Genomic DNA, 18,833 nt, shown 5'->3' on the forward strand with positions numbered 1-18,833 from the left:
ACTTGTTTTGTTACTGTTAATATTAATATTTCATCATTAGCTTTTATTTGCCGACATTTAGATATTACGCCTGGTTCCCATTACCTTAATCCACTTAATCAGTTTCATAAATCAGGCCACAGGTTGTCCCACAGTTATTTTTACCCCTTCTCGTTTTCAAGTGAATTACATTTTATCGCGATTTATTTGGCTGTCAACTGTGGTTTTTAGTAGTGCTTGGAAACTCAAGTAGCCTATGATCTTTCAAATGACTTCCACCGTGGAAGATAATTTATAGCAATATTAAACTATAAGTCCCTAATGATGATATGTGATGCACGAATTTGTACATTTGCAAAACGGCAATGGGGTGCACAGACCTTTGCAAACGTTACCGGGAATCATTACTGCCGTCCGTATTATGATTTTTGCACAAATCCATGGCAGTGTCTCTTTGAAAAACCCTGCTGTAGGGACCGACCCATTCCGGAAGGTGGCAGCCACCATCCTAAAAGCGTTCGTTGACCTCACTAACATGACGTCGGCACAAAACAGGAAGAGTACCCATTTGATAACTGAGAGCGGGCGTGCGACGAAAAGATGGAGTCTGATAGGACTACCAAGGTCCGTTTAAGAATATTGTTAATAATGTTAATAACATTTATGAGCAAGCCTGTCGTATGGTTGTTGCAGCGTGTTTATAATCGTTTTCGAAAGTGGCAAAAAATTGTTAGCATCGAAATTGTTAGCTTCATAACAAGTTCGTGGATACAGCCGATAGACTAACCTTTACACCTTCAGTCAGTATTTAGCTAGTTATGTATGTCACTATGATGTGTATTTTTTTATCAAGTCTTTTAAAACGAGGTATTCTTGCTAACTGTATTATATTTAATGTACTTTCTCAGCTGGCTTTTCCAACGCAAGTGCTGGGATGTACAAGTGTACTTTGTAATGTGTATTACTACGTATTACTAAACACTGTTTGACAGTTCTAATTTGACAGACTTTTAAGATAAAAAATAATGTAACTGGATAGCTAATTATGTGCAAAAAAAACATGAATGAAATATACAAAATATATAACGACGTACTTTGTTAATTAATAGGAATTTAATATTAAACAAAAAGTGCGTAGGTGCGCGGCGGTTTTCGACCACGTGATCAAGTTCCCTGTTTTATCCGATTCCACTATTCTCGCAGTTGGAGTTCGGGGTGCAGATGACGTGTAACGGCTGCGTGAATGCTGTACGAACCGCCCTGGAGGGAACTCAAGGTGAGACTGTAGGCTACTGTGAGAATGTGGAGATCAGTCATCCAATAAATCAAATATTAGCTGTTTAATAGCAATAGAGAATGGTCATTGCGATAGTATTGTGCATAATTATTGAGGACAGTGCAGGTGACAGAAACAGTCCAGAACATTTCCACGATATGGGTCATTTCATTCAGATTCGGAGATAGATGGATATGCATTCCTTTTTGAAAAATTAAGACAGAGACAAGTCTAGGTCTGTTGCAATGTATTGTTCCCAAGAGAAAGTCAACAAGTTTTAAAGTAAATTATCCCCAATACAAGATATGGTCTTCCACCCTGTTTGGTATAATGTGCACATTGAGAATGTATACAGCAGTGGTTCCCGACCCTGTCCCTGGAGATCTACCATCCTGGAGGTTTGCACTCCAACCATAACAAAGCCACACCTCATTCAACAGCTAAAGATCTCATTGAGCTGCTAATTAGTATAACCGGGTGTGGGCCAAATTAGAGCCGAAATGAAAACCAACAGGTCAGTGGATCTCCAGCAACAGGGTTGGGAACCAGCGGTGCACAGTGTACATGCATGTGCTGCATAACAAGCAGCCCCCCCGCCCCCGCCCCCTCCCCTGTTATGTGCGTTCAGGAGTGCAGTCTGTGGAGATCGACCTGGCGCAGGAGCAGGTCCTGGTGGAGTCCAGCCTGACGTCCCAGGAGGTGCAGAGTTTGATTGAGAGCACGGGGCGACGGGCGGTGCTGAAGGGAGTGGGAGCTGCAGACCCAGGTGGGGCTCGAACCCAACGGCTGCACGGCTGTGGCTGTGTGTGTCCACGTGTGTGTGTCACTGAATTCCCTGGTCTGGAATGGACAATGGCGAGTGTAAAACCAACCCATCACATCCAGAACCCTCCATGAATTTGGGAGGCCATAGACCAGCACACATGTCCTCCATAATGCTTATGCCCCTCACACTCTGCAGCCCACCAGGTGACACTGCCCCAGACAATCTCATGCAGCTGATAGAGACAGAGCATGGAAGGTCAACTGTGTATTGCTGTGAATGACGTGTGTGTGTGTGTGTGTGTGCTGTGTGTTCGTGCGTGTGTGTATGTGCATGCATGTGTGTGTGTGTATATGTGTGTGTGTGCGTGCGCGCATGCGTGTCAGACCTGGGCTCGGCCGTGGCGATGATGGGAGGGGCCGGCCCTGTCCAGGGCGTGGTTCGCTTTGTGCAGGTGACGGGGGACTGCTGCCTGATTGACGGGACCCTTGACGGCCTGGAGCCAGGATCACACGGGCTCCACGTGCACGAGCTGGGTGACCTCACCAACGACTGCCTGAGGTAATCCCACACAAGAGGGTTGCCGGTTCGAATCCCGGGTGCTGTGCTGCCATTTCACCCCATGTGCGATATTTAGCTTGAAATGCTCGGGGCTATATTCAGCTGTATGAATATGCAATAAGTGAAAATGCAGATTCTCTCACTCCCCTGCTGTTTGCTGTGGATAAGGGTGTATAAAAAGCAAAGACACAAAATCTTCTACTGACCATGTCTAAAAATTCTTGTCCTGGAGGGCTGCTGTGTGTGTAGCAATCAAAGCAGTAAAATTTTTAATCTGCTGAAATTAGCTGGTTATTTTCCCTCCCTGTGTAAGGGGTGTTTGGGCATGAAAGACCCTGTTCAACTGAAATAAAACCCTTCGCTGTACTGCACTGACAGGTCTTTGTGGACCTGAACATCTCACAGTTAGTATAATGATAACACTGAAATGTCAAGGTCGCGCATGAAAGAATGTTTGATAGCAGCGTGCAGATGGCGGTGCTTCATGTGTGGCGAATGCTGTAGTGCGAAACGACTGCTGTGGGTATGAATGCAATGCGATATATGAACACAGACCCATTAATTATCCTCACAAGGAGTACGTTCAGTCGGCCTACTTGTTGAATAATTATTACTTTCGCACCGTAAGGGTGACAGGAGCTTATTAATGAGGATCGGGACGGTAGATAACCCTACTTTTGTTGTCGTTCCACAGCTGTGGGGACCACTACAATCCCTATGGAAGACAGCATGGCGCCCCCCAAGACTCAGAGAGGGTACTGCAGCCTTGCCTGGGTGATGCATTATATGACCAAAAGTATCTGGACACCCCTTGGTCTGGGGGTGTTTTTCATGGTTTTGGCTAGGCCCCTTAGTTCCAGTGAAGGCAAATCTTAAAGCTACAGCATACAGTACAATACTGTAGCATGCAGTTCTAGAGGATTCTGTGCTTCCGCAACAGTCTGGTGAAGGCCCTTTCCTGTTTCAGCAAGACAATGCCACCGGGCACGCAGCGAGGTCCATATAGAAATGGTTTTGTCGAGAACAGTGTGGAAGAACTTGACAGGCCTGCTCAGAGCCCTGACCTCAACCTCATCCCCATTTGGGATCAGTTGGAAAGCCAACTGCGAGCCAGGCCTAATCGCTAAATCAGTGCCCCACCTCACTAATGCTCTTCTGGTTGAATGGAAGAAAATCCTTGCAGCAATGCTCCAAAATCTAGTATATAGCCTTTCCAGAAGAGTGGAGGTTGTTATAGCAGCAAAGGGTGGGCCAACTCCATATTAATGCCCATAATTTTGGATGAGATGTTGCATGTCAGGTGTCCACATACTTTTGGCTGTGTAGTGTATAACGTAAAGTAAAAGTGTGCGTTTGTGTGCGTGTGCTGAGATCATGTGCAGAGTTGTATGTGTGCATGACACAACGTGTATGTGCATACCTCAGCATGTTGGTGACTTGGGGAACATCGTGGTGGAATCCAATGGCCGAGCCTCGTTCCGATTGGAAGACTCCCAGCTGAAGGTACCGAACCCTGATTGGCCTCCTGGAACACTCAGTCACCTGACCTCCCCAAGGGAGAAATTATTTCTGTAGCTGAGGAATAAAGTGACAAGTTCAAAACCGCAGCAGTGAATATTAATTCCTGGCCAATAGCAGCGGAGCCCCTCACCTGGATACAGGCAGTTGTGTGGACAGCTCTCTCACAGGGTCGGGAACATTGAACAAGGGACCCATGTCTAAAAAGAAACCTTGAGCTAAAATACACAGAGTCAGAACAAGTATAGTAACACACATTTCAAGGAGGACATATTGCAGGGGTCTTATGAATTTTGAAATTTTTGCGAGCGATTACGCACAGTAGCGCTTCTACTTGCAGTAACTGCCATTATCTCAATTTGTATATCTCATATTAGTTGCTTTTCTTCCAGGTTTGGAATATAATTGGACGTTCGTTGGTGGTGGATTCCGGAGAAGATGACTTGGGCAGGGGGGGCCATCCCTTGTCTAAACAAACTGGGAATTCTGGAGAGAGGTGGGAATGACTGCAATGTTTATTCATTTTGACAAACACAAATGTCTGACCAACTGTAGTCCGGCAATTTTGCATCAGTCTTTTCCTGAGTAGCATACTGCAGTCAAGACTGCCCTTACAAGCCATCCCAACTACAAATCACTTGTCTACACCTTAATTCATTAGAACTAGGCTGACATGTAAGGATATTGACAAAGGCAACTAATGCAATGAATGCAGCAACATACAGAAGTATTCTTAGTAAATCAGATTTTAAAACTGTATGGGTTGATGTCATCCCTTTCGTTGCGGTTCAGTCCTTCTCGTCTCATCTATATCACATCCCGTTGAACTGTACAGAGTGAAGTCTTCAGATGATCCACTCACTTTGTGTGTGTGTGTGTGTGTGTGTGCGTGCGTGCGTGTATATTTGTTTGTTTGTTCCTGGGTCTGTCCCTGGTCCCGTTCTGGTTTCCAGGCTGGCGTGCGGCATCATCGCTCGATCGGCGAGCCTTTTCCAGAACGCCAAGAAGATCTGCGCCTGCGATGGAGTCACCATCTGGGAGGAGAGGGACCGGCCAATAGCTGGCAAAGGACGCAGGAAGACTGACGCCCCAGCGGCCAATCTGTGAAGGAAAAGGCACTTAGCCCCTCCCACCACCCCACCCCCCAGCTCTCAGTCCAGCAGGCTAATGGCAACGCCAGGCCTGAAACGTACACTGAAAGAGAGCGAGGGGCGTGAGAAAGGAGAAAAGTGCCTGGTCAGCTCCGCCTTGGGTCACAATAGTGAGTTTTTATGTGGACGTTCTGTACAGCCTGGCCCTGTAGCGTTAGCCTGTCAGACTGTGGCCTTACACCGCATGGATTCCACTCACTGAACCCCCCACTCCAGCTCCAGTTGATTTAACCCCATTTCACATGCAGGCGGTGTGTTTGATTTCAAAGGTGTGCAAATGTGGAGTTTTGGTGTGAGCTTTGACGATAGCCTTGAGCAGCTTGATGATGAGCAGTTGCATTTGCCTGTTTCGGTTGGCTGAAACCAGAAGAGAACAGTGTACACGTTTGCCCAAATGTGTAAAAGAAGTACTCTGAAGCTTGAGATCTGATAGAAATTAATTATTGCCAGTTTCGTTTGGAGCTAATGATTCTATTTTTCTGATACAGTTTGAGAAATTATGAGTTTGATACACAGAGCCAATTTGACTGTCTATTTTTGTCAGTTTAATCTTTGTAATTGTGTAGATGAATTCTAGGACAACTTGTAAAAGACTAGAAAAACTTGTGAATACACTGTTTAAAGATTTGTCCTGGACAAGCCTTAGGCTTGAATAGTTCATTCAAAACAACATCATGGTGTCTGTCCAATATGAGACTGTATCAAAGAAACCGCTTATGCTTACATATCCATACATTAAAAATGATTTGTTTGGCCTTGTGTTTGTCTGATTTCAGTCATTGCCACTGATTTTGAATACATCCGATGATTATTTAATTTGATGACAAAACATCTGGATAGCTTGATCAAAAATAGGTAATGCAATTAACTGGTGAAGTAGAGTGATGCTAGCTGGCTGTGAATGCTTGCTTTACATTTAGGTAGTTCAGTCACTTATAAGTATATGGTTTTACCCAACAATGACTGCTCCATGTTAAGTCATTCTGCAGATATGATTAATGCATCCAAAAAACAACCCATTACAAGGCCTCATTTCAAAATTGAATGGAAGTCTGTGGATGAGGACAGTCTGATTAAGGCTCTGCTGAAAAATCTCTTAAGTAATAAAGCATAATTTAAAAACAAAAAAGGATGGCCAGTGTATATGTGCAAATGAGCTTTTCAGAGGCTTAACTTCTCTGTGAGTTAATTCAGTGTCAAATGTGGTAACTGCAGTGATTGTTCTTTAACAGCTTGCTAAGTAATCGTAGTATGTACTATGTAGCATGCAAACAGTACAAATCAATATGGATGTACACAACACCTGGTTGTACAAAAGAAGATTCTTTTTTTTCTTCAAATGAAGCAATATGCACAAAACCACAAAACAACTTGTTACCAAGTTCATAATGAATATGAGGTTATTTCATGTAATACCATTATGCATGTGGTTGTAATTGCACATAACCTTTGAGTTAAATTATTATTTTTTTTACAAACTACATTTTTTAATTTAGATTTGGTTTTAAAGCAAACCCTTAGCTCAATATCTAAACCTTACACTCAGGGGTTAACCTAATTTTAAATGATTGAATATTGAAATAGAAGGCTTCGATTTAAAATGAGCTTTAAGTGGAGCTTCCACAGCTGTATTCACATAAAAAAACTATTTGCTGATGTCAGCAGTTTTCTTACATAACGTTACATAAATAGTTTGATTTTGCTGTAGGAGTTGGCATCATTTAAAAATAGAACAGCAAATGTCCCACTGGGGTTTAAATGTTCTCGTAATTTTAAACCCCTGAAAATACGCTGTTCAATACCAACGCAATCAAGGTAAATCGCTAGAAAAGAACATCAGCAGGCGCTTTCCCGATTTCCTACCGGCGACTCGGCGAGAGGCTTCCGTGTTTCAAAAAACGGAAGCGGGCGCTACCATTTTGAAACACTGCACCGTTTAGGTAAGATGGAAGCCGCAGTCTTTCTCACTTTGTTGTACTTTAATCTTTAATTGAGTAGCTGTATTGTAGTGTGAACATATATAGATATAGTTATTTACGTCAGGTATAAATGTTATATGGCTGTCGACGGTTACCTAGGTTATAGTGGGCCTAAAGTTGCGTTTTGTCTTCGAGGCCGAGATTTTGTGCGCGCGAGTCGTCAGTGTCTTCTGTGCTCGGTTGTCACAAGGCAGGCATGGTGACCTAGCCAACGGGTTCACTAGATTATATGTCCAGACAGATAGATCGTTTTTTGGGCCATATGGTTTAAAATTTGCAAAATGACGACTCCGTTGTTCTTTTGGAAATAAAATTTAAAGGAGAAAATCGGGTAAATAATACATATTTAGTCAACCTCGCGAGCTAGCCGGTTAACTAGTAAACAAGCTAACAATAGCTTGCTAACTTAGCTAAGTAGTTGTCTACCTATTTGCTTAGGAAGGCCGTCAGGATTAATGTATTGTAACAGACTAAATTCTACTAAGGATAATTGTTATTACATTAAATTAATGCGCGTGTAGCTAGTTGTTTTGTGTTACGGTAAGGTCAGGTTGATAACTAGAAATCAACTTGGCTAGCTAACCGGGTTCACGCTGCGTCATTGGGCTGGTCGTGTACTTATAATGGGAGCGTATATCCGGCGACTTGGAAAGCAGAGTATTTTAAAAAATATGTCGCTGGTGCAAATAAAGGCCTAGGTAGTTTTGTTGTGTGAACTCCGTGGAGTATATTTACGGTACTACCTGAAGATTTGCTTAACGATTGGTTAGATAATTACGTTAGTTTGGTAGTTTATTGGAATAGCTGTTTGTAGACTTGTCAGTTCACACAGTCCTTCTCCACATACGCATAGGCTGAAACTGCCGTTACAATAATGTAAAAGAGTTTTATTTTCTCATTTGTTTTTGGAGTGGTGAATGCATAAGTACATGGGTATCCTTCATAAATTTTTGGTTAGGATCATTGTGACCCAGTCCGTCCTGATAAAGGAATTCAATCTCAATGGAGCTTTCTCAGATAAAGTATAAATGAATAAAATTAAAGAATGGGTTTGTGTTTTATCTCCTGGAAAGACAGACCTAAAAGCACGGTATACAACTAGTCATTTTGTTAAATGAAAAAAAACCAAGTGTGCTTGAATTACATGGTCACTTGATGTAAGTCAGTAGCCTATGTCAGTTTGACGCATTGTCGGTCACTAGATTGCAATGGCAAAATTTAGGCAATTTATTGAAGCTTCATTTGTCAGGTTCCTTTCACAGTCTACCAAATATTGGTAGATGGAAGAACAGATTTCAGATCAATTCCATTTATTTGCATAGCAGTGGGCGTTAAAAAGAAAACTGAGGGTGAAGCAGGCCTGAACCTCCAAAAAACCAAGCAATTGAGGTAAAAACAAACGTTCCAATGGGAAGAAAAACATTCAAACAGTAGTGAGAAAAAAACTCCTTGACTGGAAGAAATCTCGGGAGGAACCCGGCTATAGAGGGGGTCCCCATCCACCACCGGCCAGCCCGGCCTAGACCAGAGTGCACGTAGACCGATCGGCCTTTGTTATGTACGTCTGTCCGGATGCCGTTAAACGTTTTCTTTCTGCTCCTTCTCTCTCTCTCGCCAGGCGCAATGGATAAGAGCAACACGGTGAAGCTCTTCGTGGGCAACCTGGCCCTGGACACATCGCAGGAGGAGCTGACGTCCATCTTCGAGCCGTACGGCGCGGTGGTGAGCTGCAGCGTGCTGCGGCAGTTCGCCTTCGTCCACCTGCAGGGCGAGGGGGCGGCGGCCCGCGCCATCAAGGAGCTCAACGGGCGCGAGTTTCGCGGCCGCAACCTGGTGGTGGAGGAGTCGCGCGGGCGACCGCTCCACTCCACCAAGGTGTTCGTGGGCAACCTGAGCGGCATGTGCACCACCGAGGACCTGCAGGAGCTCTTCCAGACCTTCGGCAAGGTGCTGGAGTGCGACAAGGTCAAAGGTGAGCGGCTGTGCCTCCCCGTTTTGACGCCGGGGGTTGCGGGTTCGGTTCCGTTTCGACTCGGTCACTCGGGGAAGGGAATTGAAATTCAGTTAGTGAATCGAGAAATCTTTATAGAATGCTGTAGGGGTTTAAAAAAATAAATGAACATTTTTAGATAATGAATTGAATTTCAGTTCATTTCCCAAATTGACCGAATTGAAATTGAAGTTGACCTCAATCCTGTTTGATGCGTAGGCCTCTGAAGACCTGTTGGGGCAGTTTAGCAAATTTTGTCGGAAAGGAAAAGTGTCAATTTGCAGAATCTGCAACGTTGTGGCTTAACCAATCACAGCAGATACTGACATGGAGGACTTGAATAATTGGAGCAAATTGTCTTCCGGTTCTGACCGTTAAGTCACATCACATGATCAGCTGACCAACCTGTCTTCACTGGGTCCTTCCTTACACACTAAAGGCAGAAGATGCCCTTTATTTCTGGGCTTAACTAGAAGAGGCTAATTGTGAAGGCATAGCCATCACCAGCTAAACTATCAGTTAGTCTTTTTAACTTTTTGCCTTTATATATTTAAATTTAAAATATGTATCAATGCCAAGACCTTATTTACAGTGTCAAGAATATTGCATCGCCTTAGACCGTAAAGTTAAATCTTTGAGAAATGGGATTCAAGGAGTCCCATAGGAGTCCCATAGTTTAGATTAAAATCAGGGAACCCTGGTCTTGGAGTGCCACAGATTTTTTTTTTTTTTTCAAAATTAATTATTTTTACTACTTAATCGCAAGAGTTTTATTGATGATTAAGAACCTGAGCCTGAATGGTGGAATGCTTAGTACCTTCCAGATTTCATTAAACCTGATAATTAAACCTGTGACTTCATAATTGGATTAATTATCGGCTTTAATGAGTGCAGATGACCATGTTCTGAAGGTACTTTTCTACAACTGGTTAGATCTCTTGACACTCCAGGACCAGAGTTTCATCGCCTGATTTAGAAGTCTCTGTGCTTAGTAACGTCAACACATGCAGTCATGTAGTCCTGTGTGCATTTCCTGTGTCTGGTAGCCTGTCAGGTGTTCAGTGGCAGGGTGTTTGTGGTGTGTGGCTGAGTGGAGTTTGTGTGGCGTTTGGCCCGGGTTTCTAACGGCTTCTCCTGCGCTCAATGACAGCCAGGCTCTCCTCCTCCGCAGGGTACGCCTTCGTGCACATGGAGAACAAGGAGGACGCCCTGCAGGCCATCGAGGCCCTCCACGGGACCTCCTTCAAGGGGCGCCCGCTCTCCGTGGAGCTCTCCAAGGTGCAGCCCAACAAGCAGGCGTCCAGCGGCAAGATCCCCTGCGTCAGCTGCGGCAAGCAGGGCCACTACGCGGGAGAGTGCCCCGTGGGCAAGCCCACGCTGGAGCAGTACCAGAGCCAGGCGGCCGTGCTGGCCGCCGCCGCCGCCGCCGCCGCGGGACTCCCGCTGCAGGTGCAGCAGAGCGTCCACAACTCCGTCTACAACACCTCCACCTTCGACCCCACCTACGCGGCGCTGACGGGCCTGACCTCGGGCAGCCGGACGGACGGCACGCCGGTGAGCCCCGCCGTGTACGGCGCGCTGGCCAGCCAGGTGTACGGCACGGTGGCCAGCCAGCTGTACGGCTCCTCGGCCAATCAGGCGCTGACCATGGGCGCCGCGCAGATGTACAGCACCATGAGCGGCAACGGCGGGCCCGCCGCGGTGGCCCACGCCTACGGCGGGCAGGTGTACGCGCCGGGCATGGGCAACCCCGTGTACCTGACGGCGCACGGCGACGCGGCGGCGGTGGACCCGGGCTACGGCGTGGCCCCGGCGGCGCTGTACGGGTCCAGCGCCGACCCCTCGGGACAGGCCATTTTCGAGGCGGCGCGGGCGCACTACTTCGCCCAGGGCCAGCAGGTCCTGGCCGAGCAGCAGGCGGGCGCCAAGGGCGGCGACCGCGACCGCAGCCCCGTCCGGCGCTCCGCCCCCCTCCTGCCCGACCCCGTGCCCAAGCCCTTCCTCTGCCAGCGGCCCAAACGCAGGGCGCTGCTCCCAACGCCCACCGCCCACCTGGAGGAGGCCGCCGCCGCAGCCGAGGAGGACGCCATGGCGAGGTACGACCCGCCGTCGGCAGCTTTAGCGGCTAAAGTCAGTGTGTGGCAGTGTCCTATCCGCCTAATGGCTAGGGAACTGGGCTAGTGACCGTAAGGTTGCAGGTTCGACTCCCAGTTGGGACACTGCCATTGTGCATTGTGCCTTCTGCCATTACCCTTGCGGAAGGTACTTAACCAGAATTACTTCAGTATATATTGAGCAGTATAAATGGACAAGAGAATCTTCTGAATGCCTGTATTGTAAAGTAATGCAAGCTATTGAAAGTCCAGGAAAGTTTTCCATTGAGTATGACTTGCTTACCGTCTCTGTGTGTGGCCCTCTCTTGTCGCAGATACTACGCGGAGTACTACCAGCAGTACCAGCAGTACCAGCAGTATCAGCAGTACCCTCAGTACCAGTTTGCCTACCCGCCCCCCGGCGTGGTGCCCGCCATGCCCGCGCAGCCCTCCGCCCAGCTGGACGCCACCCAGGCGGTCACGCCCACCACCGTGGCCTCACCCAGAGTGTATGAACCGCCGCCTCCGCCGCCGCGCAAGGACCCACTCCTCCGCCACCCCGACATGCCCCACCTCCACACGCCAGAGCCCCCCTACCGATAACCGCCTCCCATACCCCCTCCCCCCCGCCTCCACTGCGCAGGGGGCGTGTGTGCCCGCGTGTCCGCCCATCTCTGGGAGTGTGCGTGTGTGCGTGTGTGTGCATGCGCGTGTCTGTATCTGTGTGTCTGTCTGTCTGTCTGTCTGTGTGTGTGTGGAAGGTGTCTTTGTGTTGGAAGGACTCTTGCCCCCCAACCTTGGTCCTCGTTCAGTTTTCTCAGTGCACTCCGACCATGGAGGCAGTGGACACGGTCTCACACCCAAAAGCACACACAGTAGCTGTACTGCTCAGTCTGTGGTGAAGCTTAGTATAGAGAGGACTCTCAGTACCCCTCTGTACTCACTCTGCCATCCTCCTGTATCTTGAGTACCAGTTGTTGGTACAGCCAGATTTTCTTACATTTTTGAGACTTTTAGACACTCTGATGTTTGGACTGACTCCTCGCAAAACCGCATGAGTAGAACCCGGGAGGAAATCGGGGAGTAATGGCTTGCCTTTGTGTGGGCAGCCATTATGGATCTGTTTCCATAGATAACATGGTAGCCTGGGGGGGTGGGGGTGGGTGGGATCGTACAGCTATGCAGCGATGTGTATCACGCAGGACCAGGGTTGGACGACTGTTTTTTTTCTCCCAGGAGTGTGGCGAGCGGATTTTGTGTGGGCCATGCGCCGTGTCTTCTTTCTCGATCTCCACACGCGACAGGGCGAACACACGGGAAATGCCAGCGGGACTTATTTCGTTACCGTGGAAACGGGGGTGGGGGTGGGGGAGGTGGAGGGGGGCTTGTGTAACATGCCACCCACTGGCAGATGCAACACACAGCAGCGTACGAAACATAACTACGCCCCGCCCCGCCCCGTTTTTCAGCATTGCGTCCCGCTTACCCTCATTTTGCTCCTCGTCCCCCACTTCTGGCATCTACCTCTGTGATGCAGCAGGGAGCAGCCAATAGGAATTAGGACTTGGCTTTCCATTTCAGCCAATCAGCATTTTGGATTTAATTGCTACACATAACCAGGTTGTGCATGCCGGTAGCAGGCCTGTCTGAATACTCATTGAAGTCGATGGAGATTGAGTTTCATGTGTTTTTTTAAAATATATATATATAAACATTGGCCCCTTTTGCTTCTTTATGCCGATGAATGCTTTCCCTATTTTTTTGCAAGTGAAATGTTGTGTTTATGTTGTGTATGAAATATAAGAAGAAGAGACTCATTAAAACAACCACCTGGTCACTCGAACTTTAGTCGCTCCAATATGGGTGCTTTAGCTCCGTTTTAAGGTTGGAACACATCTGCAGTTATACCCTCCCAACATGTACAGCAAGGCTTTGAACTGATCAGATGCCATTTGTGACTGGGATTTCCACTGACGACACACACACACACACACACTTTCAGCAATGTAAAGTTCTTTTCTTTTAATGAACAAAATTTGACACGGTAGCATTGTTGCTTGGAGGTGGTTAAGTTAGTTGTGCGTAGGGCGTTTTTTTTTGGGGGGGTTTTTTATCGTGCGATTCACGTTAAGCAGCATGTGAACCTCTCATAGCTGATGCATTCACCCTATGGTTTCTGAACCTGGACAAAGCATGCATTTGCAAAGTTTGTCTGCTTGGGTTCATACACATTGATTTAGACGGCTGGTTGGGATATTCGTCTGACAAGTTCACGCTCTTTGGCCAAAAGTTATATATATATATATTATTTTTTTTCCCCCTTTAATACAACCGTTAATCACTGTACAATAAAAGCGATTTTGCAAAACCTTTCAACTCCCAAGAATGCTTGAATTGATGCGCTTGAATTGATGTGATCGCTCTTAAGGTTTCTTTGTGGAGGAATTTTGAATGCCTTTCATTTATGGGGATATACTCCAAAGACACCTGTTTTTAAACTTAAACTTGGATCAGTTGTGTTTCTTTCACCTGTTATTTTCATTTTCAAACATTCAGAACTCACATTGCTGTACAAGAATAAGCTGACTGTTAACACACACAATCTGATATTATTACCCCTTGCAAATTTGTAATATTCCCCCCTCAGCAAGTAATATAATTAATGGACGCTATAACCCCCATCCCAACTTTGAATCCCCGTATTCTTGATCTGATGAACAGCGAAACTGAAAATTGAGATTTTGTGTTGTGGTCTTATACCCCCCCCCCTCCCCCCAGGGAATCACCGTGCCCTGTGTCACTTGTACAGCTTTGAGAGGCTAAAGATCACACTGACCTACCTTAGCCAACATCAGAGCCCGAGAACGAATCGAAGCGTAGTTTTTAATTTTTTGTGTGATTTTCTCTGGATGTCCCGGCGGCGGCGTTGAGAGCCCTGAGAGCGAATGCGTCCCGTGGTGGTGGGGGGGGGGAGGGACGCATTTTGGTTTTCTCAGGCCTCTCTCTCGCGTCTCCGCCGGCGCATTCTGTCGAGTCTCCGCCTCCACCTTGTTCATTTTTCTTTCTCTTTCTTTCTCTCTTGGGGGTTGCCCTTCCTCTAACTTCTGCCGGTCGATTAAGATGGTGAAAACGGTGAGGACAGAAAAAAACCCACGAAACGTACGAACACACACACCAACGCACACACGCACACGCACACACAATCTCACTCTCACGGCGCCTTTCAGTTGCATTCAATGTCTTGTTCTTGTTCCTGTTATCGGCGCATATTTTTTTGATTTCACCTTATCTTTTAATGTACTTGAAATAAATAAAGAATGTTCTGATCAGTATTTTTCGTAGGCTTTGGAAGTTTTCCAGCTTATTTCATTCAACCCTTCTTTGTTTTCCCTACCCCTGTGAAAAGTTGTAGTTTCTTGATCTGGGGGTGAATTTTGGGGTCTGTACCCGTGGGGGTTTTGATGGGTGATATCAGGTGGAGACACCAGCCCAGAAGTGTGTCCAAATATGCAGGGATTTCTGTTGAGCTCTGGTAGTTTCATCTCCCTGTCTATCTCGGCTAGTGCACTAACTTTGGGGGGGGGGGGGGGCAGGCAAAATACCCATCCGTGCATTTACTCTTTAGAACGCTGTGGAGTGACTCACCTTGCCATACAGGTTAACAGGAGCATACCTGTAGCCACTCATGTGGAGGGGAGGGGGGAGGTTATTCTCCCAGGAGTTTAGTCCTGTCCTGGTTTTGATGGCTAGTTTGACGGGGGCTTGTTGCTTACACGTAGAACAGCCGGGGGGGAGGGCGTAACGTAGGCCCCCACCCCGTTGTGTCTGTGACGCCTATGCTGTAGTAGTGCATGCTCCTGTGCTCTCTTCCCCTTTCACTAACTATTCCAACTGAAATAGGTGCCCGGCCACCGGACGGCATGTGCGTGCGATGTGGGGGGAAGACTATTAGCGTCGCACAGTACCCTGGAAGCACTCCCCACCAAGGTAAAAGTGCCCCCCCGACAACGCCTGCGCCTCGTTAATGCACCCCCCCACCCACCCCCGCCTTTCCCCCCCCCCCCCCCCCCTTTCCACCACAAAAAGCATACATTTCCTTTGTGGACCCCACACCTCCGTCGACGTTTGAGGTGTCCTCTAAGAACACTCCGGAACATTGCGAAAGCGAAGTGCTAGCGCACGTGCGCGAGTCCCTTTGCACACGCACGTGGCGACGGGCCAGCTGGGCGGAGCTGTGACCCCGCCCCCGCCCCCGCCCCCCTCCCCCACCCCCTCGTCTCGGTGGCGGCGGCGGCGGCAGCCCCCCCCCCCCCCCTCAGAACGTGGTGAGTTTGAGGCTCTCTCTCCGATGCTGGTGACATCATCATCCACCGCCGTTGCCGCCGTCTCCCTCCTCCTCCTCCTCCTCCCTCCCCTTCCTCCTCCCCCTCCCCCAGCGCCTGCCCGCCGTACACCACGCCTGCCTCCGCCTCCGCCGCCTGGGTTCTGGTTCTGATCAGCCTTTCGCAGCAGCAGCCCAGGCCCGTGTCCCGCACAGCTCCAGACTGTGCTTCACGCAGGACGCTCGCGGGCGCTGGTGGGGGAGGCATCTGAAGACTCTTTTTACTCAGACTCGGGGGGCATGGTGGGGGGGCTTTCTGTGGGGAAGCAGTGTACAAGGCACTTTCTGAAATGCCTGGTTTGACCCCCCCCCCCCCTCCCACCAACTGAATGTGTCCCAAAATGTCCAGTTGGAACCAAAAAAGAAAAAAAAGAAAATCTCTTTCATCCAGTGATCTGGCTCTCAAGGGTCTTCCTCTAACGGATGTTTTGTAAATTGATGGATGAATTTTCTTTAGTGTAGTGCAGTGGTCCTCACAAGTCCAGTTGTTTATCTATGCAGCAGGGATGTACTGAGTAGTACCCTCTCATCTCTGTGCAGTCCTCCTCCTCCTTTACAAAAATGTCCCGTAGGACCGTGTGTAAGCTGTAGGATCAGGCTCAGCGTGTCGAGTTTCCAAAACGACCTCACTCGGGACGTTTTTGTACGGGTAGCGTCAAAACAATGTGGGGGGGGGGTGGGAGTTGCAGGATTTGTTGCATCGGCTTGTTTTGTGGTTATGTGTGTTTGTGAAGTGATTCGAGTGAGACGCACCAGTACGCACGCACAGACACACACACACGCACACGCACACACACACACTACTGAGGTGTTCCACCTGTGCCCCGAACAGCTATGTGGCGCATTGCTGTAGGGAGGCTGAGATGAAACTGGGGGGTCCCCTCTTTCTGTGTCGGGGCCTCCGCTTCACCACCCCACCCCCCCCTCGCCATTGGAGCAGGGAAGGAAGGTGAGTAAAACAATGCATGGGTCACCAGTCCATTCCCTTCCGCTCTGAGAGAGACATGACGCACACACACGCTCACACACACACGCGCGTACACACACACTCTCACACACACACACACACACACACACACACACACACACGCGTACACACACACGCGTGCACACACGCGCCCACACGCACACACACACACACGGGACTCCACCAGCGGCAGGGTTTGCTGTCGAACGTTTGCACCTGAGTGTTCATCCCGGGTGAGATTCCCATTTGAGCTCATCCTCAGCTTCAACTTGAGCATGTCAGTAGGCGGGGGGGGGGTCTCCCACAAACCCAAGTGGATGGCGTTGGGGCGCAAGTGTCGGTTGGCCTGGTCGAGAGCGTGAGGGGGGTTCTTGTCCTGTTAGCACCGCGTGACGCATTTTAAACGTCTAACCGACACACTTGTCCGGAACAGGTTACCCAGCATGCATTCTGTTTTTACATGGAGTCCGTTTCTATAGCTGGACGTTTGACCGAAGCGTCTCTGCTTAAGCTCTTTGCTGAAGGGCACAGTCGGCATACGGCGTCGGGGCTGCGGGTTCGATTCCTTAACCGTTACACCACGCTACCGTGCTGGAAAAACCGAGCAAAGACATTACATTGCATTAATTTAGCAGACACTCTTATTCAGACCAACTTAAAAAAAATATATATATATAAAGAAACCACATACAGTAGGCGGTTCATTGGACTTATTCGAGAAGCTTGCGAACTTTAGCCATTTGGTTCACAAGTGGCATTTCAAGAAATGTACTGCGAATTGTGTGGTTTAAGCATTGCATATATAAGGAGTTCAAGGCACATCGAATTGATGTGGTTGTATTTTGGGGCTTTGTGCATTTGTTTTTTTAATTATTTTTTTTATGCTGCCGTAGCGATAAGGGGGGGGAGGGGAAGTCTTGCTGGAAGTAGTACTTCCTTTCCGACTAAACATGCAGCGCTACTCAAGATTACAGAGGTGTAATATTTCCCTTTCCGTGAGCCAGCGTGTGCATTTGGGCTGTGGCTTGGGGCTGGGTGGGTGGGCGGGCGTGGTTTGTAGTTCTTGGTGTGGATAAGGTTTTTTGTTTGTTTTTTTTTTTAATTTTGTTTTTTTTTTGTTTTTTATAAACGGGACAATAGTACCTCACTTTCCAGCAAATTGGACTATCCTTTTACTTTTGTCATGTTCATGTTGTATTCATAAACCCTTTGTATGGCATGTCTGGTAAAACCAAATAAATGATTTCTTTTTAAAAAATAAAATCCTCAAGCTGTATGTGTATTATTCTAGCACTGCACTTCTATGGTGTAATACGGGGATATAAAGACCCATGAGCAGCGATGATCTAGCTGTGGTGCCACTGATCATTAGATGGAAAAGGGGCAGTTTTATTTCAGTGCACATTGGATTCTCATTCTGTGAACTCTGGTTTCTCTCAACTAGTAAAATATTTTAAACCCTTTGAAGAGTAGGTTTTTTTTTAGAATGTTACCCCCCCCCCCCCCCCATTCTAAATCTGTGTTCTAGAACTCCATTGCTTTCAACTACAGGTAGTGGTTGTTACATCAGCATTAGAATGTTCAGGCAAGAACATTCCAATCAAATATTTGTGATCTCACACCTCAAAAAGGTTAATGTTGCATTCCATTCATGTCTGTAGCCACTAAAAATTTGCATTACCCAATTCTCTCACCTCAAGAGATGCATTTTAACTCTACAGTGCCTGCACTCTAATTTTGAAATGAAACCTTGTGGAGATTGATGCATTAATCAGACCTGCAAAAAAAAAAATGCTAGTGTTTGCGTCAGCTCAAAATATTTTTCAGGAGGGGGGGGGGATCTCATTCATTTTCAGGGTGCACTATACTTTTAAAGATTCCATGGAATGGCTGACCAACTGTTTCATATTTAATTCAACCTTAGGGAGAGTATGTGGTTGGAAGAACCCAACCGCATATCAAATTAACAGCCACAGTCAGACTCACAAGTCAGTGGATCCAGCCAAATGCTTTCCCTGTTGAGAAGCCCACAGCTCCCACAGCTCCCTTACAAAAAAAAAAAAGAAAAGCGGGTGTCTAACCTGGCTCTGAGCAGAAACCGGTAGAAGGGTGTATAAGAATGATCTCCCACCCAAATTAAAATGTGACCATAAATCCTACGAGCCCTTTTATCAG

At 47.5% G+C, this 18,833-nt stretch overlaps 2 protein-coding genes across 7 annotated transcripts; both read left to right on the top strand.

Annotated features, from left to right (window-relative positions):
- Window positions 1–464: 464 nt before the first annotated feature.
- Window positions 465–6,003, top strand: ccs (copper chaperone for superoxide dismutase). The gene is made up of 8 exons (XM_064325759.1): window positions 465–603; window positions 1,183–1,255; window positions 1,884–2,021; window positions 2,405–2,579; window positions 3,274–3,334; window positions 4,005–4,082; window positions 4,490–4,593; window positions 5,051–6,003. The coding sequence occupies exons 1-8, from the start codon at window positions 580–582 to the stop codon at window positions 5,202–5,204; spliced, it is 807 nt and encodes a 268-aa protein (XP_064181829.1). The 5' UTR covers window positions 465–579; the 3' UTR covers window positions 5,205–6,003.
- A 1,011-nt stretch (window positions 6,004–7,014) lies between these two features.
- rbm14b (RNA binding motif protein 14b) lies at window positions 7,015–17,921 on the top strand. 6 transcript variants are annotated; one of them, XM_064325757.1, is made up of 6 exons: window positions 7,019–7,188; window positions 8,846–9,199; window positions 10,368–11,313; window positions 11,646–11,819; window positions 15,211–15,297; window positions 16,524–17,921. In XM_064325757.1, exons 2-5 carry the CDS (start codon window positions 8,851–8,853, stop codon window positions 15,260–15,262), a joined length of 1,521 nt encoding a protein of 506 aa, XP_064181827.1. In that variant the 5' UTR covers window positions 7,019–7,188; window positions 8,846–8,850; the 3' UTR covers window positions 15,263–15,297; window positions 16,524–17,921. The 6 variants fall into 6 exon arrangements, with proteins under 6 accessions (XP_064181826.1, XP_064181827.1, XP_064181828.1 ...); XM_064325758.1 differs by having other exon boundaries at window positions 7,023–7,188; window positions 14,431–15,297; XM_064325755.1 differs by having other exon boundaries at window positions 7,027–7,188; window positions 11,646–14,442.
- The last annotated feature ends 912 nt before the right edge of the window (window positions 17,922–18,833 follow it).

This window comes from Anguilla rostrata, chromosome 3 (genome assembly GCF_018555375.3).
Source record: "Anguilla rostrata isolate EN2019 chromosome 3, ASM1855537v3, whole genome shotgun sequence".
NCBI lineage: Eukaryota > Metazoa > Chordata > Actinopteri > Anguilliformes > Anguillidae > Anguilla > Anguilla rostrata.